Genomic DNA, 22317 nt, shown 5'->3' with positions numbered 1-22317 from the left:
CGAAGTGATCCCATAAGTGTTCCGTAAACAAAGTTCTGTACGGAACACTAATTTTTACCCTTTGGGTACGGAACCCTAAAAACGGGTTTGTGTTAGTCGGCCAATAACGCCATTATTAAAAATCAACAATCAAAATACATTTTTATCTTTCTCATTTATTTGTAAAATATACAATTTTATATTTGTAACAGAATGTAAACAACATTCAATTTAAATTGATTGGTCAGACATAATCACAGATTATTAACTAAGGGTCGGTTGCACCAAACTGTTCGTATCGTTAAAGAGTTCGCAAAATTTTTATGTATGGAATGTTTCATAGTAAAGCGCCGGGGCGCGCCGGCTGACGTTGATCAGTCTGTCAAATGCGGTTGGTGCAACTGGCCCTAAGTGACATAATTCGAATACACCACATCCAGTGTGTCAGAATGTCAATATAGAATTTAAAAAAAAAAACATATTTTACAATTAAACGACTTTACATATCGAGATTGTTTATAGCTGGGCCCCATTTCTCGAACGATATTAGTCTAATATTATTAGTGTGATGTCATGGCAACCAATACGATTTGACAGTTCGTGGACTAATAATTATTAGTCTAATACCGTTCGAGAAATGGGCCCCTGGTCAAGCAGATGTTAACAGTAGAAAAAGGCGGCAAATTTGAAAAATGTAGACGCGAAGGGACATCGTCTCATAGAAAATTTGAATTTCGCGCCCGTTTCTACTGACAAGATTTGCTTGACCAGCTATACCTTATTCCTATTTACTAATGCTAAAAAACGAACTATATATAGATATGTAATTAAAAAAGTGAGAAGTAATTAAAATAAGTCAATAAAAAATACTAAACAAAATTAATGTCAAGATTATGAAAAAAGTAAAGTGTGCGAGTCAGACTCGCGCACGAAGGGTTCCGTACCATTACAAAAACAAATCACGTTTGTTGTATGGGAGCCCCACTATATTTATTTTATTTAGGTTTTAGTATTTGTCGTTATAGCGGCAACAGAAATACATCTGAGAAAATTTCAACCGTCTAGCTATCATGGTTCATGAGTTACACCCTGGTGACAGACAGACAGACGTACGGACAGCAGAGCCAGTAATAAGCTCCCGTTTTTACCCTTTGTGTACGGCAACCCTAAAAGCATTTAAACATTATTACACAATACTATGGGTCGTTTTCTAATAATAGAAAAACATATTTCACGTATTTCATGCAGTGAACTTTACCGGTATAACTAAAAATCAAAATATCTCATAGCTTTCACATTATTTATTTGATAATCATCATCATTAACTTAAGAGTTATTCTCTTATCGGTGGAGTATCTTCCAGCTTTCCCTATCCTGCGCCAGCTCTTTGACTTTTTGATAATATAGAATAGTAATTAGATAATGATTGATCAGATTAGCTAAATTAAGTGCAAAAATATACATAAACAACCAAGATACCGAAATTGAATACCGGTTAATTTGTATGAAAAATATACCGGCATTCGGTCCCTGATTTCATGGTTACATTCATATAAAACAAAGACTTAAATAGTTATGGTTTACATGTGCCTCAAGTAGGATACCCTGTATTCCAGGCGAGAAACATGGCAAACATTGTTCAAGCAAATTAATGTTCAGTTATAAAGTACACACTACAATTTAGCAACTTAATACTATAATTCATTTATCGAAATATCCTATTTATCCTGTTTCTATATGAAAACACCAGATTTTGATAGAATTTGGTGCTAAAGCTAAATGATTGAAATATTCTGAGAAAATTCAGAGGTAAGTATTACATAAAAACGGCGTTTTATCTTGCTTCACTTCCGCTCAGTGCCGGCTAGGGCTTCCAATACCGGGATCCCGCAATACCGAGATCCCGACTTTTTAAATGCAATTTTCAATACCGGTATTTTAAATGCAATACCGGGTCCCGGTGTTATTGGGAACAAGGGAAATGTGCAGTATAGACCCTTTATATCTATTAGAATGGTCATATTCGAGTGTATCAAGAAGATAACGCCAGACGCATCTAACGGGCACCTAGACCTCATTTTATTATTGAAACCAAATCGTTGCCTATGTCAGAGAATATTTGATGGTTGGTGGTGGATGAATCCTGAACTTTGTGAGTGAATGAATTTGATGATAGTGATATTAACAGAATTTGTTTTTATAATTTTATCAATGAATAAAAAGAAAAGAGAAAGGATAGCTGTAGTTTGGGCCGTATGGGAAACCTATTTTTATTTTATTTGCCGGAATTTTTTATGATTAAGTTGGACTAAAAATGTGACTCGTGAAGTCAACTGGATAAAAATTAAATTATTGCCAACCTGGAGTGTGAAATAAAATTATTGCATATAGTGACATTGATTGTATATTGTTCTCAGGGGCTATTCATAAATTACGTCATTTCAAATTAGGGGGGGGGGTCTGGACATCGGATGACGGTAGCATGAAGTAGGAGGAAATGGAGTCATTTTAAGCATGATTTTTGGATGATTATAGGGGGGGGGGGTTAAAAATCGTCAAAAATCGATGACGTAATTTATGGACAGCCCCTAAAAGCTGTTAGGACATATCTGGTATTCCAGTGAAACTTTAAATTTTTAAGCGAAACATATCGAATACCGGGATCCTGGTATTTATGACGACAGTTTCGATGTTAATACCGGTATTGTGGAAAGTTCGGTATTTGGAAGCCCTATCTCTGACATAGCCGGTAGTACGCATACTATACAACAGATGGCGCCTGTGTTGCTTAACGAGAATGTTCGGTCGGAATTGTATGAACATGTTTATCCTTACTTTTGAAATCATTGTTTGATACACTATTTTGTATTATTCTCTACTATATTCCTTTAGTTAATTTCCTCAGTCACTCAGTCACCGGGTACCTTTTCAATATGAATTTGTTTATGTTTCTGTAAAATATAAATTTGCGCAAATCGCGCGCCACATTTTTCACAAATATATGCTTTTTCTTTAGTGTGACTTCTTTCATGAGCATCTAACTGATGTTTGTGTGTGAATTGCTTGTTACATTTAGTGCAACTGTGAGATTTTTCTGCGTGATTTTTTTTATGTTGATCTAAATTACCTATTCTTTTAAATTGCTTACCACACTTGTCACAGACGTATGGTCTCTCTCCTTTGTGCGTTATTTTATGCAAATCTAATTGATCTTTCCTTTTAAATCTCTTGTCACATTCTTCGCAGCCGTACGCTTTTTCTCCGACGTGCTTATTTTTATGTTTATTTAAGAGTATTATTTGAGGAAATTTCTCGTCGCAAAAGTTGCAGCTGAAAATATCACCTCGAATATGTATTATTTTATGCTTTTTTAAAGTATTTCTATATCCAAATAACATGTCACATTCATCACACTTATATAATTTCTCACCCGTGTGAACTCTTTTGTGTTCCGTTAAAGTGCTCTTTTGTATAAAACGTTTGCCGCATTGCTCACAGCTATATCTTTTGTCGCCGGTGTGAATTTTTTTGTGTTTGTTTAACGTACTTTTATCTCTGAATCGTTTGTTACATTCTTCACACTCGTATGCTCTGTCTCCAGTGTGAGTTATTTTATGGATATCTAAATGACTTTGCATCTTAAATCTCTTGTTACATTCTTCACAGCGGAAAGCTTTTTCTCCAATATGCTCCTTTTTATGTTTATTTAAAAGTTTTTTTAGTGAAAATTTCTCGTCGCAAAAGTTGCAGCTGTAAATATCACCTCGAATATGTATTATATTATGCTTTTTTAAAGATTTTCTATATCCAAATAACATGTCACATTCTTCACACTTATATAATTTCTCACCCGTGTGAACTTTTTTGTGTTCAGTTCAAGAGCTGCTTTGTATAAAACATTTGCCGCATTGTTCACAGCTATATCTTTTGTCTCCGGTGTGAATTTTTTTGTGTTGGTTAAACGCACTTCTATCTCTGAATTGTTTGTTACATTCTTCACACTTGTATCGTTTCTCACCAGTGTGAACAGTTTGGTGTAAATTTAAATATGAAACAAGTGCAAATTTCTTATCACATACCTTACATTTGTATGGTTTGTCACCACTGTGAAGTCTTTGATGTTTCTTTAAGTACGCTTTGCCAACTTTTTTGTTGCAAACTTTGCACACGCGTTTTATCTTCATATGTAACTTAAAAATATGTCTAATTAAAACTGATTTCAGCCTGAATTTCATATTACACATATCGCAAATGTATGTTTTTAGTTCCATTTGAGTGTGTACATGTTGGTTGAACAGAGTTTCGTTTGAGAACTTTTGTGAACAGATTCTGCATGAATACACTGCAGTAGTGTGCTGGTTATTTATTTGTCCAATTAAGCTACGCTTGTGTGTGTGGGCTTGTGGGCGAGTGGCAACAGGCAACGTCACACTCCTCGCTGGCGTCGGCTTTTGGCGTGACGTCACGGGACGCGCCTGCGCGGGTGCCGAGTCACGCGGCGCCAACGGGACCTCAACAGCTGGACACAATAACAAAATATTGAATATTTACACCTAAACGAGGATCGATAGAGCTTGTGAGTCTGAGTAGAAACACAAATAACATCAAATTATGCAAATAAATACAATTTTAAATGTCCATGAGCCTGATTGTGTTAGTGTTAAGCGTCAATTATGTACAAGTTTAAGTTAGAATGGATTTTTATTTTGTTCATTAGTTTTTCGTTAGATTTGAATAAAGTTTAGCTGGTTTGAAGAGCCCCTCATTTTGGGCGCAATAAATACTAAATCACAAATTGTAAATAATATACCGTCAAAAACATAATGTGAAATGAGGGCCAAGTTCAATATTAAGAACATGCGTCGTTGTTGACTTCGCCGTCAAAAGAATTGAGATCTGTATGGATGCCAAGTTCTAGTTCACTTGGGATGTAATTAAAGATCCATTTGTTTTTGATGGGATATCATTACTATACAAATATAGGAATTATTAGCATACATCATAGTTGATTTCGAAACTAAAATGTATATGTAAATCCGATAGGCGCTTAGTGTGTAGGTAAATAAAAACTATTTTTTAGAAATTATTTTTACAAATTGTAAAAATAAGACATTGTTTCTTTATAATAGGTTCGTAACCACACAATTGCCCAGATGGATGCCAAATTTCAACTTGCTAGGTCATCTGGAAGTGGGTTAGGTTTTTTAATGTTGGGTGAGTCAGCCAGAGAAATATCCCGTTTTAATTACCGATTGAGCTATATTCATGAAATTCGGGGATCTAGCCATAAGGGGCTTAATAAATGAACCTGTCATATGTTTATGTTGTAACACGGCAAATAGGGGTGACAAAACCGAGCGTATTTTAGAAAACCGGTTTTTCGGTTTTTGGGAAACAGCAAAACCGGGTTTCCGGTTTTTTCGGTGATTTCGATTTTACGTATAATTTGTAAAATAAGCAAGTATTTTTAGGATCAATGCTTTAATATTAATTCTTCCACAACATTTACACAATACCAACTGGGGATATAGGAAATCTGACGCCAACGGGGAGGCACTCATGGACTGGGCAGATAGGAACAATCACTGTTTTCCAAGACGACTTGAAGCCCCTTGAGTGCCCCTTGAAGTTGAGGCCTTCAAGGGGCACCTAAGCAGCCTGTCTGCAAAACTGCGCTAATAGATATCTGTTACGTTCTACGTTATAATGTTGGAGACTAAAAAGCTGTTTATTTATACAATTAGTGCGAATGCATTGTTTTTTTTTATTTGCTCTTCAAAATAATGCACTTACCTTATAAAACTGTAAAATCGAAAAACTCGAAAAAGCCGGTTTTATCAAAGTGAAAACCCGGTTTTTGCAATTGGCTAAAAACCCGGTTTAGCCGGTTTTTTCGATTTCGGTGAAACCGGGTTTGTGACGCCTAACGGCAAACCTGAATAGTGGAGCCAAAGCGCACACTGGCCGGTGGTAATAAAAGCTACGCCTTTCCGCTCCTCGTTTTTTTCTCATAATTATTCTCTTGGAATGACTACATATCTGAACATAAATAAACTTTGATTTTATTTATTTATAGTTCTTCATTTCTTTGTGTTAAAAGTTAATACTTTATGTGGGCTAACTCTATCGCAGCCAATAATTTTCACTTTATCTCGAGACTCACGACTGCCGCTGCTTATTTAACTGAGTTGAGCTGCTGAAGTTTTTTTCAACGTGTGGGCTTGGTGACGACGTCGGAATCTATCGATACCTACAGGAGCATTCCATGAAATTGTCTACCGTTGTCCCGTACAAACGCGAAGTTTCTGAAGATTTAAAGGTATAAGAGTTTCCTTTTCTATGACAAATGGTCAAAAATATGCACAGAAAAATAATCGCCTGCTTTAAATGCCGAGAAAAAAGTCGCAACACAGGAAATGAAATGCGTTTGTACGGGACAGCCCGTGGAATGCTCCTACAGTAGCACCCGAGGCCAATATTCATCGTTCGGCTCCGTGAATGAAGATTAAGACTAGAGATAGTAGATATGCTACGAATATTTGGCAACTATTCTATATTCGGCCTAATCTAACCAGTTAGATTACCAGGATTCCGGTATTTATGACGACAGTTTCGATGTTAATACCGGTATTGTGGGAAGTTCGGTATTTGGAAGCCCTATCTCTGACTTAGCCGGTAGTACGCATACTATACAACAGATGGCGCCTGTGTTGCTTAACGAGAATGTTCGGTCGGAATTGTATGAACGTGTTTATCCTTACTTTGGAAATCATTGTTTGACACACTATTTTGTATTAATCTCTACTATATTCCTTTAGTTAATTTCCTCAGTCACTCAGTCACCGGGTACCTTTTCAATATGAATTTGTTTATGTTTCTGTAAAATATAATTTTGCGCGAATCGCGCACCACATTTTTCACAAATATATGCTTTTTCTTTAGTGTGACTTCTTTCATGAGCATCTAACTGATGTTTGTGTGTGAATTGCTTGTTACATTTAGTACAACTGTGAGATTTTTCTGCGTGATTTTTTTTATGTTGATCTAAATTACCTTTTCTTTTAAATTGCTTACCACACTTGTCACAGACGTATGATCTGTCTCCAGTGTGAGTTATTTTATGGATATCTAAATGACTTTGTATCTTAAATCTCTTGTTACATTCTTCGCAGCGGAAAGCTTTTTCTCCAATGTGCTCCTTTTTATGTTTATCTAAAAGTTTTTTTAGTGGAAATTTCTCATCGCAAACGTTGCAGCTGTAAATATCACCTCGAGCATGAATTTTTTTATGATTATTTAAAGAGTTTCTCCTTCGAAATAATTCGTTACATTCATCACACTTATATAATTTCTCACCTGTGTGAACTCTTTTGTGTGAAGTTAAAGCGCTCTTTTGTATAAAACGTTTGCCGCATTGTCCACAGCTATATCTTTTGTCTCCGGTGTGATTTTTTTTGTGTTGGTTTAACCCACTTTTATCTCTGAATTGTTTGTTACATTCTTCACACTTGTATCGTTTCTCACCAGTGTGAACAGTTTGGTGTAATTTTAAATATGAAACAAGTGCAAATTTCTTATCACATACCTTACATTTGTATGGTTTGTCACCAGCGTAAAGTCTTTGATGTTTCTTTAAGTACGCCTTATGAACAATTTTGTTGCAAACTTTGCACACGTCATTTATCTTCATATGTAACTTAAAAATATGTCTGATTAAAACAGATTTCAGCCTGAATTTCATGTTACACATATCGCAAATGTACGTTTTTAGTTCCATTTGAGTGTGTACATGTTGGTTGAACAGAGTTTCGTTTGAGAACTTTTGTGAACAGATTCTGCATGAATACACTGCAGTAGTGTGCTGGTTATTTATTTGTCCAATTAAGCTACGCTTGTGTGTGTGGGCTTGTGGGCGAGTGGCAACAGGCAACGTCACACTCCTCGCTGGCGTCGTCTTTTGGCGTGACGTCACGGGACGCGCCTGCGCGGGCGCCGAGTCACGCGGCGCCAACGCGACCTCAACAGCTGGACACAATAACAAAATATTGAATATTTACGTGTTCTCGAGGTTGTTCAGGAATACGTCTACCTCGGGCAAATCAAATACTGCAGTTAGGAAGGAACAACTTCGTGAAAGAGTCGAATAAAAGGATACAGCTGGGCTGGGCAGCATATGGGAAGCTGCGTCGAGTCTTCATGTCATCAATCCCACAGAGTCTGAAGACAAAAGTCTTCAATCAGTGCGTCCTATCCGTGATGACATACGGAGCCGAAACGTGGATACTCACGGTAGGACTGGTCCATAAATTTAAAGTCGCTCAGCGAGCTATGGAAAGGGCTATGCTCGGAGTCTCTCTGAGGGATCGTATTCGAAATGTAGTCACCCGTCAGAGAACTAAAGTCGTCGACATAGCCCACCGGATTAGCAAGCTGAAGTGGCAGTGGGCCGGTCATATTAGCCGTAGAACCGATAACCGTTGGGGTAGACGAGTTCTCGACTGGAGACCGCGCATCGGCAAACGTAGAGTAGGACGCCCTCAGACTACATGGAGCGATGACCTTCGCAAGGCGGCTGGCAAGAGCTGGATCAGAGTTGCCGCAAATCGTGATCAATGGCGTGCAATAGGAGAGGCCTATGTCCAGCAGTGGACGAGAGTAGGCTGATGATGATGATGAATATTTACACCTAAATGAGGATCGATTCAGCTTGCGAGTCTCATTAGAAACACAAATAACATCAAAATATGGAAATAAATAGAATTTTAAATATGATAGTCCATGAACCTGATTGTGTTAAGAGCTATATTCATTTCTTTATGTTATATGCGACGTCGGACATACGTACAGTAGCACCCGAGTAGTCATCGTTCGGCTCAGTGAATGAAGAATGACCCTGACGTAAAATTGAGCTGAAATTTTGCATGCATGTATATAAGGGCGTTCTCTAAAATAATTATTGAAAACCCGTTTCTCACAGATCCTGGTGTTTTTGGGTTAGTTGAAAGCAACTTAGAATCACTAGCATATTCAATCCTGATAAAAAACTGGTCCAAAAATTTGTATGAAAATTGTACATTCCGCTACGTCACGTACATATAAGTGAAAAACTTTTTCTCATAATAAAATGTAACGTAATGGAATGGACATTTTGGGACATCTTTTTTTAATGGAAGGATGGAGAATGCTGTCGATTCTGAGTAGAATGAGCCCAAGAATGTCCAGATTTGAAAGAATCAGGTTTTCGATATTTATTTTAGAAAACGCCCATAAATCGGATGACAATGCAATATTATGGTACCATCGAGCTGATCTGATGATGGAGACAGGAGGTGGCCTTAACAAGCTTTTATTTGGTCGAATGTAATGGAATCTTGCAAGTTAAATTTGATCCACTTCCTGGTTTCCGATTGAGCTGAAATTTTGCATGCATGTATAAATCGGATGACAATGCAATATTATGGTACCATCGAGCTGATCTGATGATGGAGACAGGAGGTGGCCTTAACAAGCTTTTATTAGGTCGAATGTAATGGAATCTTGCAAGTTAAATTTGATCCACTTCCCGGTTTCCGATTGAGCTGAAATTTTGCATGCATGTATAAATCGGATGACAATGCAATATTATGGTACCATCGAGCTGATCTGATGATGGAGACAGGAGGTGGCCATAGGAACTCTGTGATGAAATAACGCAACCAAATCGTGTTAGGGGTTTTTAGAATTGTCTCGATGAGTATTAGTTGTCTGTCGTAAGAAAAGTACAGTCAGCGATAAAAGCTTGTACCAAAAATGAAATTTTTGCGAAAAACTTATTAATAATAAACTGTTTTACTATAAGGACCTAGTTTTCATTTACCGCTCTAGATAGCCGGCATGTGTGTGCGGGTATGTTTAATACATTTTGAGACAGTGAGTAGGGGTCATAAGTGGTTCCAAATGGTTCATGTAACACACGGCCGCTGCGTCGCCAGTTCTCTTCTTTTGAACTTGGCTTAACACTCTGCCGCGCGTCTAGATGTAATTTTCCTTTGAGTTACGAAACTATCTTCATTTTCGTAACTGAGAGGATAAAACCAGGCAAGTGCGAGTCGGACTCGCCCACGAAGGGTTCCGTACCATAATGCAAAAAAAAACGAAAAAAAGCAAAAACAAAAACGGTCACCCATCCAAGTACTGACCACTCCCGACGTTGCTTAACTTTGGTCAAAAATCACGTTTGTTGTATGGGAGCCCCATTTAAATCTTTATTTTATTCTGTTTTTATTTAGTATTTGTTGTTATAGCGGCAACAGAAATACATCATCTGTGAAAATTTCAACTGTCTAGCTATCACGGTTCGTGAGATACAGCCTGGTGACAGACGGACGGCCGGACGGACGGACGGACAGCGAAGTCTTAGTAATAGGGTCCCGTTTTACCCTTTGGGTACGGAACCCTAAAAAAACGACTCCTATGATGTCTTAATGTGCACGACCGTATGATGTGTTGGGCAAGGCTCGAAACCGGTTTTTTCTTCATACAAAAAATACCGGTATTATTACGTTATTTTTCGTTCTTTGGTTTATTATTTGATTTTTAATTGGTATTTAATCTAATAATACGTAGTTACCTAATTCCATGATTCAGTCCTACGTAAAGAGCGTAAAGTAATTAAAAATATTGGTCAATTTCAGGTTTTTCAAAAAAAAACGGTTTCGAGCCCTGGTGTTAGGACAGGGGTCCCTTTGTTTCCCATAAAGTTTTAAGTCATAATGTATTGTTTGTCATATTATCGTTAGTCATAAAACTGAAACCGTTAACTTTTCAGGATTTTCGTAAGGTTATTCTATAGATAGGTTAGGTTAGGTTTGTTTTATGGCAGTCCTGAAAAGTTACGCGTTTCTGAGAAAAACCAATTATGACTAACGAAAATTCGGACAAACAATACACTATGACTTAAAACTATTTGGGAAACAATAGAGACCCGTTAGGACAAGCTACTTACATGACATATCAAGCAGCTGTTCATCTCCCACTTCGTCATCATCAGACTCTGATTTAATCGATGATTCTACATCTAAAACAGAAATATTAAAATGTATTATATCACCAGCTTTTTAGGTAGGGAAACGATGATTATTAATGTCCCACTGAAACCGGTTTTTTGCTGAATCGGTTTTGTGCTCGGTTATGCTCAAGTTTCGGCCGAAACCAAAACTTCGGCCGGACACTAGTGTTAATTGAATACAATAACCTCAATATTTGAAGGAAATCCCCCAATAGACAAACAATCAAATAATAAAAAAAACCAGTCAAGTGCGAGTCCCGCACTCACGCACCGAGGGTTCCGTGCAAACTTTCAATTTTCTCATGTAACTATAATCACGAAAGATTTTGAGCAGAAGTACATATATTGAGCATAGTAAATTTACTATAAAAAATTGTTATGTAATGTTCGATTTGAGCTCTTTCTAAAGATATCCTACTCCACCTAGTACCTAACTAGATTGAAATTCTGCCCGTCTTTATATTGGGCATTTTCCATAATTAAAAAAAAACACTTTCAATGTAAATTGATAGTTTCAGTAGTTCCCGAGATATTTATAAATAAAATAAATAAATAAATAAATATTATAGGACATTCTTACACAGATTGACTAAGTCCCACAGTAAGCTCAAGAAGGCTTGTGTTGTGGGTACTCAGACAACGATATATATAATATACAAATACATACTTAAATACATAGAAAACACCCATGACTCAGGAACAAACATCTGTATCATCATACAAATAAATGCCCTTACTGGGATTCGAACCCAGGACCATCGGCTTCGCAGGCAGGCAATGTGACCGCCGGACGGACGGCCACAGTCGCACTGGGTTCCTTAATTTCTTAATCTGACGGTTACAAGTACGAAACCCCATTGAAACCTACTCCTGAGCGGAGAAAGTAGTCTTGCAGAAGATTTTCTTGTCTAGTTCTTGGTTTTATATTCCAGATACCACCACAATAAAATGACTGTATCATTGTTGATTGCCCAAATTCTTTCAACTATTTAACTCCTCCTCGGAGATGGCGGGACGGGACGGCATATCTTAACGACTGGCCGGAGATTGCCCAAAATCGAGACGAATGTAAATCAAGGGGAGAGGCCTTTGCCCAGCAGTGGGACACCGTATAGGCTTATATAAATAAATAAATAAATAAAACTCCTCCTCGGCCGATTCGGCCACGGCGACTGCTGTCAACTCCGTTGCTGTCTCTGGCGTGCTCGCAGGTGGCTGACGTAGCCTATCTTATTACTTAAGGTTCGCGAACATTGCGGGCATGTGAGCACACCATTTGTGTAATTATAATGTATTGCCGCAGGTGGTCTGGCCTTTACTATTTATTCTGTCATTATAATATTCAGAATGATCGGGTAGAATATTTGGGATATAATTAATGTGTGATTAATCTAGAGTTGTGTATGAAATGTGTTGAGCGAGTACCGGACATGTAGGCTTGTTCCTCGGCGGGTGTGTCACCGGGCTCGTCCTGCACACTGCTGGCGGGGCTCGGCTCGCGGTGTGACGTCACGTCCTGCACACTGCCGGCGGGGCTCGGCTCGCGGTGTGACGTCACGTCCTGCACACTGCTGGCGGGGCTCGGCTCGCGGTGTGTCGTCACGTCCTGCACACTGCTGGCGGGGCTCGGCTCGCGGTGTGACGTCACGTCCTGCACACTGCCGGCGGGGCTCGGCTCGCGGTGTGACGTCACGTCCTGCACACTGCTGGCGGGGCTCAGCTCGCGGTGTGACGTCACATCCTGCACACTGCTGGCGGGGCTCGGCTCGCGGTGTGACGTCACGTCCTGCACACTGCCGGCGGGGCTCGGCTCGCGGGGTGACGTCACGTCCTGCACACTGCCGGCGGGGCTCGGCTCGCGGTGTGACGTCACGGGACACGGCTGGCTCGCGCGCGGGGAGTGGCGGAGGCGCTCGAGCCTCACGGAGCACGCCAGCGCGAGCTGCTGCATGGCGCGCGAGGACAGAGGCGCCGTGCTTACTCCGTACTCGCCGGCTGTAGTCGCAGATACATCTGTAGGACCCAAGAACGTCATGCACACATCAATATCTCTGGCATAATATAGCAAATATAAACCGTATCGTTGAAGGTTACTTTGACAACGTATGCCATAGCATTTATAAGCTTTCTTGGAGCCTCGTAACTTCTTACGATGCCTTTAAGGGTTTTTGGCGTTCAAAGGGTTTTAATAATAAAACTCTCGTGAGACTCGAACATATTGAAATTATTTTAAACGGAGCAACGACTGCACCGCCTTTACTGGTCGCTTCACTGGTTTGGAAAAGGTCATCCGAGAAAATCAACGAAAAATTTTTATACGTTTATTCGACTTAATAATACGTGATTAACTCTTAAAATAATTTTAATACTCACGTGTTCAAAGGGATAAAATAAAATTGGAAGAGTGTACTTACGTAACAGATATCGGTCTTCCGGCTCATCTTCAGGCGGCGGCCCCAGGGGCTCCTCGTCTGAAGCTGAACACGTAACACACAGTGTATGAGCAACTGGTAAAACAATAACTATGACTAAATATTCCAAAATATTCTATTCTGTAGACCGACCGCTTAAATAAGTCCTCGCCTGCGCGGTATGGGGGCGACGGGGTAGGACGACGTGCGGTGGCGGGGGGTGCGGGCGCCGTACGCCTGCCGCCCGCACCCCCCGCCACCCATAGTCTCCTATGAGCAACTGGTAAAACAACAAATATATTGACGACCGGTCTGACTCAGTGGGTAGTGACCCTGCCTGTGAAGCCGATGGTCCTGGGTTCCAATCCCAGTAAGGGCATTTATTTGTGTGATGAACACAGATATTTGTTCCTGAGTCATAGGTGTTTTCTATGTATTTAAGTATTTATAAATATGTATATAATATATATATCGTCGTCTAGTACCCACAACACAAGCCTTATTGAGCTTACTGTGGGAATTAGTTTGTGTAATAATGTCCTGTAATATTTATTTATATTAAGATTATTAAGTAGATATGGAGGCCACACGCCTTACTGCTAAATAGCACTCAAATTGCTTACTATGTTTATTGAATTGAATTGAATTTTATTTATTTAAAGACAACAATGGCCCAAATGGTTAGTAACAATTAAGATTAAAGACTAAGTGTTAGTGGAACAAAATCATAAATCGACAAACACACACAGACAACAATAACAATAATATTCACCTAGTAGCGGTTAAAATACGCTCAAAATGCCGCATAACTCTTGTAAGTTTTATTCTACAAAATTCTGTATTGCTCTCTAGATAGATACTTACTTAAGGAAGGCTCAGGAGACTCGCAGCACGCGCCGTCTTCAAGGGGCTCATCTTTTAAGGCTTCCTCGTCTAAAATATAACATGTGATAAGATTTAATCAAATATCTTAAGTAAACATAACAAGTGTTGTTGATCACAATTGTTCCGTTGTTATTCTGTCCCATTACCTTTGACACTTAATGTTCCTTTGAACCTCTCCTGCAGCTCCGCCTGGCAGTGCTGCACCTGCAGCTTGAAGAGGCACGCCTCCCGCAGCCGCCCCAGACAGACCTCGCAGATACCACTCTCGCCCTCATCCCATGTTGTTAGCTGCAAAATGTATGCTAGAGTCAGACCGTGAAAAGTCTGCAGCGATTTTGAAAGCCCATGCAGTGCAAGTGTCATTTTAAACGTCATACTTCTATGAAGATCAGTTGGACTGAAAAGAAAACTAACGAAGAGGTTTTACGCATAGTAGGAGAGAGGAGGAGTTTGTTAAGAACTATAGACAATAGAAGAGGAAGGATGCTTGGGCACCTGATACGACACGACGAATTCATCAAAAATATCATAGAAGGGAAAGTTGAAGCAAACAGGAAGAGGGGAAGGCCAAGGAGAGCGTACATGGATCAAATAAAGGAAAAGATCAACGTCGTGTCGTATCGGGCTGTCAAAGAGAAGGCGGAGGACCGCCAAACATGGAAATTGCTCCACCGACAAGAGTCATACTCTTAAATATATGATGATGATGACTTCTATGAAATAATGACGTTTAAATAACACTTACACTGCGTCGGCCATCAAATCCGCTGCAGACTTTTCCTGCTGCGACTATAGTCTCTACACCATGAATTTTATTATGAAGTAATTTATGTCCATATAATTGGCACACAAGACTTAGTAAAACATAATAACAGAGCTGCATGGATCTGTAGTCAAAAAGAAAATGGTTACAGCACATTTCAGACAGAGACGACGTAGAGCTTCGCAAAGGACCATGATCATATCTTTCCCCACCAACTTGTGTACCTATAATTAGTAATTACTTACTTTCATTGCAAAGCATTCTTCTAACATGACCGAGTATATTTCCGTTATGCCGAGAAGTGTGTACGGTGTCCTCAAATCTTTCTGCGAAGGCCGCTGCAGGCAGCAGTGGCACTGGTTTATTGATTCCATCACATTAGTTACTTCAATACGCTCTTCACCGAACTTGTATTCATGTATTCGAGTAAAATACTGTGTAAAATAGTATTTCTTTCACGTGTTCTCTCGGCATTTGCACAGTCAGCAACTCGTAAACAACCAAACGAACCAAACCAAACCAAAGATAAACGAACCTCTGAAGCTGTCAACAAATGACAGTGACAGTGACATGGGTACACATGAAGGCATATCCAGATTGGTCAATTTTTCGCATCTGGGCAATTTGATAAAATTGCCCGATCGAATCAGTGCGTGCGGACGTAAACGCCAATTTGGCTTGCCGAATTCAACCGCCAATAATGACCTATATTACCGATAAAATGAGGTGCGGACGCAAGAATACCAATTAATGAGGCATTTTTGTTCTGGGGCATTTTTTAAATTTAGAGGGCTTTAATACCACCATAGAATGCCTTATGGCATTAAGTTCGCCTTTTGTACAGTGTGTTTTCTTATGTGCAATAAAGATTAAATAAATAAATAAAATAAATAAATCTAATGCCGGCTACATACGTAACGATCAATCGTAGCGATTAAACTGTGCAGTCCGAACTGCACAGTTTTATCTACCGTGTGTATGACAAATCGTTGTCGATTATCGTTGTCGATTATCGTAACGATTTGTCATACACACGGTAGATAAAACTGCGCAGTTCGGGCTGCACAGTTTAATCGCTACGATTTATAGTTACGTGTGTAGCCGGGGTAAAATAAAATTGGAGATTGATGCCAATTTCATTTCTGATCAAATCGACCGATTTGATCAGTCCCGTCTGGATACCACTTGAGCGACAGATGATTTTGACCAAGGCTGCGGTACGGTACGGTGTGGTAGTCTGTTATGGCTTTGTAATTCCGTGTGTCATTTCATGGTAATTCCTGATCAAATCAGATCAGTCGATTTGACTATCCCGTCTAGACTGGCCAAGTCCTATAGAAAAGTCCAAAAGCGCCCTCCAGACTATGCGCGTGAATCGCGGGCGAAGATGACATATCAAGCAGCTGTTCATCTCCCACTTCGTCATCATCAGGCTCTGATTTAATCGATGATTCTACATCTAAAACAGAAATATTAAAATTTATTATATCACCAGCTTTTTAGGTAGGGAAACGATGATTATTAATGTCCCACTGAAACCGGTTTTTTGCTGAATCGGTTTTGTAATCGGTTATGCTCAAGTTTCGGCCGAAACCAAAACTTCGGCCGGACACTAGTGTTAATTGAATGGACCTCAATATTTGAAGGAAATCCCCCAATAGACAAACAATCAAATAATAAAAAAACCAGTCAAGTGCGAGTCCCGCACTCACGCACCGAGGGTTCCGTGCAAACTTTCAATTTTCTCATGTAACTATAATCACGAAAGATTTTGAGCAGAAGTACATATATTGAGCATAGTAAATTTACTATAAAAAATTGTTATGTAATGTTCGATTTGAGCTCTTTCTAAAGATATCCTACTGAACCTAGTACCTAACTAGATTGAAATTCTGCCCGTCTTTATATTGGGCATTTTCCATAATTAAAAAAAAAACACTTTCAATGTGTTTGGGTTAGAATTATTTATAACTATTCCAAATTGCAAATTGATAGCTTCAGTAGTTCTCGAGATATTTAGCAATGTGACAGCCGGACGGACGGCCACAGTCGCACTGGTTCCTTAATTTCTTAATCTGACGGTTACAAGTACGAAACCCCATTGAAACCTACTCCTGAGCGGAGAAAGTAGTCTTGCAGAAGATTTTCTTGTCTAGTTCTTGGTTTTATATTCCAGTTACCACCACAATAAAATGACTGTATCATTGTTGATTGCCCAAATTCTTTCAACTATTTAACTCCTCCTCGGAGATGGCGGGACGACCTGGACGCATATCTTAACGACTGGCCGGAGATTGCCCAAAATCGAGACGAATGGAAATCAAGGGGAGAGGCCTTTGCCCAGCAGTGGGACACTGTATAGGCTTATATAAATTAATAAAACTCCTCCTCGGCCGATTCGGCCACGGCGACTGCTGTCAACTCCGTTGCTGTCTCTGGCGTGCTCGCAGGTGGCTGACGTAGCCTATCTTACTACTTAAGGTTCGCGAACATTGCGGGCATGTGAGCACACCATTTGTGTAATTATAATGTATTGCCGCAGGTGGTCTGGCCTTTACTATTTATTCTGTCATTATAATATTCAGAATGATCGGGTAGAATATTTGGGATATAATTAATGTGTGATTAATCTAGAGTTGTGTATGAAATGTGTTGAGCGAGTACCGGACATGTAGGCTTGTTCCTCGGCGGGTGTGTCACCGGGCTCGTCCTGCACACTGCTGGCGGGGCTCGGCTCGCGGTGTGACGTCACGACCTGCACACTGCCGGCGGGGCTCGGCTCGCGGTGTGACGTCACGTCCTGCACACTGCTGGCGGGGCTCGGCTCGCGGTGTGTCGTCACGTCCTGCACACTGCTGGCGGGGCTCGGCTCGCGGTGTGACGTCACGTCCTGCACACTGCCGGCGGGGCTCGGCTCGCGGTGTGACGTCACGTCCTGCACACTGCTGGCGGGGCTCAGCTCGCGGTGTGACGTCACATCCTGCACACTGCTGGCGGGGCTCGGCTCGCGGTGTGACGTCACGTCCTGCACACTGCCGGCGGGGCTCGGCTCGCGGGGTGACGTCACGTCCTGCACACTGCCGGCGGGGCTCGGCTCGCGGTGTGACGTCACGGGACACGGCTGGCTCGCGCGCGGGGAGTGGCGGAGGCGCTCGAGCCTCACGGAGCACGCCAGCGCGAGCTGCTGCATGGCGCGCGAGGACAGAGGCGCCGTGCTTACTCCGTACTCGCCGGCTGTAGTCGCAGATACATCTGTAGGACCCAAGAACGTCATGCACACATCAATATCTCTGGCATAATATAGCAAATATAAACCGTATCGTTGAAGGTTACTTTGACAACGTATGCCATAGCATTTATAAGCTTTCTTGGAGCCTCGTAACTTCTTACGATGCCTTTAAGGGTTTTTGGCGTTCAAAGGGTTTTAATAATAAAACTCTCGTGAGACTCGAACATATTGAAATTATTTTAAACGGAGCAACGACTGCACCGCCTTTACTGGTCGCTTCACTGGTTTGGAAAAGGTCATCCGAGAAAATCAACGAAAAATTTTTATACGTTTATTCGACTTAATAATACGTGATTAACTCTTAAAATAATTTTAATACTCACGTGTTCAAAGGGATAAAATAAAATTGGAAGAGTGTACTTACGTAACAGATATCGGTCTTCCGGCTCATCTTCAGGCGGCGGCCCCAGGGGCTCCTCGTCTGAAGCTGAACACGTAACACACAGTGTATGAGCAACTGGTAAAACAATAACTATGACTAAATATTCCAAAATATTCTATTCTGTAGACCGACCGCTTAAATAAGTCCTCGCCTGCGCGGTATGGGGGCGACGGGGTAGGACGACGTGCGGTGGCGGGGGGTGCGGGCGCCGTACGCCTGCCGCCCGCACCCCCCGCCACCCATAGTCTCCTATGAGCAACTGGTAAAACAACAAATATATTGACGACCGGTCTGACTCAGTGGGTAGTGACCCTGCCTGTGAAGCCGATGGTCCTGGGTTCCAATCCCAGTAAGGGCATTTATTTGTGTGATGAACACAGATATTTGTTCCTGAGTCATAGGTGTTTTCTATGTATTTAAGTATTTATAAATATGTATATAATATATATATCGTCGTCTAGTACCCACAACACAAGCCTTATTGAGCTTACTGTGGGAATTAGTTTGTGTAATAATGTCCTGTAATATTTATTTATATTAAGATTATTAAGTAGATATGGAGGCCACACGCCTTACTGCTAAATAGCACTCAAATTGCTTACTATGTTTATTGAATTGAATTGAATTTTATTTATTTAAAGACAACAATGGCCCAAATGGTTAGTAACAATTAAGATTAAAGACTAAGTGTTAGTGGAACAAAATCATAAATCGACAAACACACACAGACAACAATAACAATAATATTCACCTAGTAGCGGTTAAAATACGCTCAAAATGCCGCATAACTCTTGTAAGTTTTATTCTACAAAATTCTGTATTGCTCTCTAGATAGATACTTACTTAAGGAAGGCTCAGGAGACTCGCAGCACGCGCCGTCTTCAAGGGGCTCATCTTTTAAGGCTTCCTCGTCTAAAATATAACATGTGATAAGATTTAATCAAATATCTTAAGTAAACATAACAAGTGTTGTTGATCACAATTGTTCCGTTGTTATTCTGTCCCATTACCTTTGACACTTAATGTTCCTTTGAACCTCTCCTGCAGCTCCGCCTGGCAGTGCTGCACCTGCAGCTTGAAGAGGCACGCCTCCCGCAGCCGCCCCAGACAGACCTCGCAGATACCACTCTCGCCCTCATCCCATGTTGTTAGCTGCAAAATGTATGCTAGAGTCAGACCGTGAAAAGTCTGCAGCGATTTTGAAAGCCCATGCAGTGCAAGTGTCATTTTAAACGTCATACTTCTATGAAGATCAGTTGGACTGAAAAGAAAACTAACGAAGAGGTTTTACGCATAGTAGGAGAGAGGAGGAGTTTGTTAAGAACTATAGACAATAGAAGAGGAAGGATGCTTGGGCACCTGATACGACACGACGAATTCATCAAAAATATCATAGAAGGGAAAGTTGAAGCAAACAGGAAGAGGGGAAGGCCAAGGAGAGCGTACATGGATCAAATAAAGGAAAAGATCAACGTCGTGTCGTATCGGGCTGTCAAAGAGAAGGCGGAGGACCGCCAAACATGGAAATTGCTCCACCGACAAGAGTCATACTCTTAAATATATGATGATGATGACTTCTATGAAATAATGACGTTTAAATAACACTTACACTGCGTCGGCCATCAAATCCGCTGCAGACTTTTCCTGCTGCGACTATAGTCTCTACACCATGAATTTTATTATGAAGTAATTTATGTCCATATAATTGGCACACAAGACTTAGTAAAACATAATAACAGAGCTGCATGGATCTGTAGTCAAAAAGAAAATGGTTACAGCACATTTCAGACAGAGACGACGTAGAGCTTCGCAAAGGACCATGATCATATCTTTCCCCACCAACTTGTGTACCTATAATTAGTAATTACTTACTTTCATTGCAAAGCATTCTTCTAACATGACCGAGTATATTTCCGTTATGCCGAGAAGTGTGTACGGTGTCCTCAAATCTTTCTGCGAAGGCCGCTGCAGGCAGCAGTGGCACTGGTTTATTGATTCCATCACATTAGTTACTTCAATACGCTCTTCACCGAACTTGTATTCATGTATTCGAGTAAAATACTGTGTAAAATAGTATTTCTTTCACGTGTTCTCTCGGCATTTGCACAGTCAGCAACTCGTAAACAACCAAACGAACCAAACCAAACCAAAGATAAACGAACCTCTGAAGCTGTCAACAAATGACAGTGACAGTGACATGGGTACACATGAAGGCATATCCAGATTGGTCAATTTTTCGCATCTGGGCAATTTGATAAAATTGCCCGATCGAATCAGTGCGTGCGGACGTAAACGCCAATTTGGCTTGCCGAATTCAACCGCCAATAATGACCTATATTACCGATAAAATGAGGTGCGGACGCAAGAATACCAATTAATGAGGCATTTTTGTTCTGGGGCATTTTTTAAATTTAGAGGGCTTTAATACCACCATAGAATGCCTTATGGCATTAAGTTCGCCTTTTGTACAGTGTGTTTTCTTATGTGCAATAAAGATTAAATAAATAAATAAAATAAATAAATCTAATGCCGGCTACATACGTAACGATCAATCGTAGCGATTAAACTGTGCAGTCCGAACTGCACAGTTTTATCTACCGTGTGTATGACAAATCGTTGTCGATTATCGTTGTCGATTATCGTAACGATTTGTCATACACACGGTAGATAAAACTGCGCAGTTCGGGCTGCACAGTTTAATCGCTACGATTTATAGTTACGTGTGTAGCCGGGGTAAAATAAAATTGGAGATTGATGCCAATTTCATTTCTGATCAAATCGACCGATTTGATCAGTCCCGTCTGGATACCACTTGAGCGACAGATGATTTTGACCAAGGCTGCGGTACGGTACGGTGTGGTAGTCTGTTATGGCTTTGTAATTCCGTGTGTCATTTCATGGTAATTCCTGATCAAATCAGATCAGTCGATTTGACTATCCCGTCTAGACTGGCCAAGTCCTATAGAAAAGTCCAAAAGCGCCCTCCAGACTATGCGCGTGAATCGCGGGCGAAGCCGCGAACGCGAGTGTGCAGTCTAGTTCGCTGATATGCGAAATCGACTCCAGACTCGCGTTCGCGGCTTCGCGCCGCGATTCGCGCACGAGTGTGGAGCGGGCTGAGTAGTATAAAGCCCCCTCCACACTCGTGCGCGAATCGCGACGCGAAGCCGAAGCTACTGTCACTCATGTCAATGTCATTTCAAAGATGTTGAATTGAATAGTTGTTGATTGTTGACTTGGAAATTGTGTTAAAAAGAGCTATCGTTTCAATATATAAATGAATATAAAATCGGTACAGAACGTAAAAAGCAACTAATGTGATGGAATCGACAAACCAGTGCCACTGCTGCCTGCAGCGGCCTTCGGCGAAAGATCTGAGGACACCGTACACGCGTTTCGGCATAACGGAAACATACTCGGTCATGATCGAAGAATGCTTTGTAATCAAAGTAAGTAATAATATTAAGTCGGTAGGGTTGGGTAAAACCTAAATTTGGTGCTTTACGAAGCCCTACGTCGCCTCTGCCTGAAATATGCTGTAAATATTATCTTAGTATAACA

The 22317-nt window shown here is 40.7% G+C and overlaps 3 protein-coding genes across 3 annotated transcripts; all 3 read right to left on the bottom strand.

The window, feature by feature from the left end:
* On the bottom strand, positions 1-3857 carry LOC134676078 (zinc finger protein 626-like). The gene has a single exon (XM_063534361.1). It carries the CDS (start codon positions 3795-3797, stop codon positions 2889-2891), a length of 909 nt encoding a protein of 302 aa, XP_063390431.1. The 5' UTR covers positions 3798-3857; the 3' UTR covers positions 1-2888.
* A 772-nt stretch (positions 3858-4629) lies between these two features.
* On the bottom strand, positions 4630-15571 carry LOC134676700 (gastrula zinc finger protein XlCGF57.1-like). The gene is made up of 7 exons (XM_063535099.1): positions 15331-15571; positions 14469-14610; positions 14302-14370; positions 13441-13503; positions 12887-13039; positions 10964-11035; positions 4630-8004 (listed from the first exon to the last, which is right to left on the bottom strand). Exons 1-7 carry the CDS (start codon positions 15457-15459, stop codon positions 6815-6817), a joined length of 1818 nt encoding a protein of 605 aa, XP_063391169.1. The 5' UTR covers positions 15460-15571; the 3' UTR covers positions 4630-6814.
* Positions 15572-18548: 2977 nt separating this feature from the next.
* LOC134676699 (uncharacterized) lies at positions 18549-20869 on the bottom strand. Its single transcript, XM_063535098.1, has 5 exons — positions 20629-20869; positions 19767-19908; positions 19600-19668; positions 18739-18801; positions 18549-18595 (listed from the first exon to the last, which is right to left on the bottom strand). Exons 1-5 carry the CDS (start codon positions 20755-20757, stop codon positions 18549-18551), a joined length of 450 nt encoding a protein of 149 aa, XP_063391168.1. The 5' UTR covers positions 20758-20869.
* Between the last annotated feature and the right edge of the window lie 1448 nt (positions 20870-22317).

This window comes from Cydia fagiglandana, chromosome 24, assembly GCF_963556715.1.
Source record: "Cydia fagiglandana chromosome 24, ilCydFagi1.1, whole genome shotgun sequence".
Lineage (NCBI taxonomy): Eukaryota > Metazoa > Arthropoda > Insecta > Lepidoptera > Tortricidae > Cydia > Cydia fagiglandana.
The sequence above is the reverse complement of the archived record's forward strand: the minus strand, read 5'-3'. Positions and strand labels throughout refer to the sequence as shown.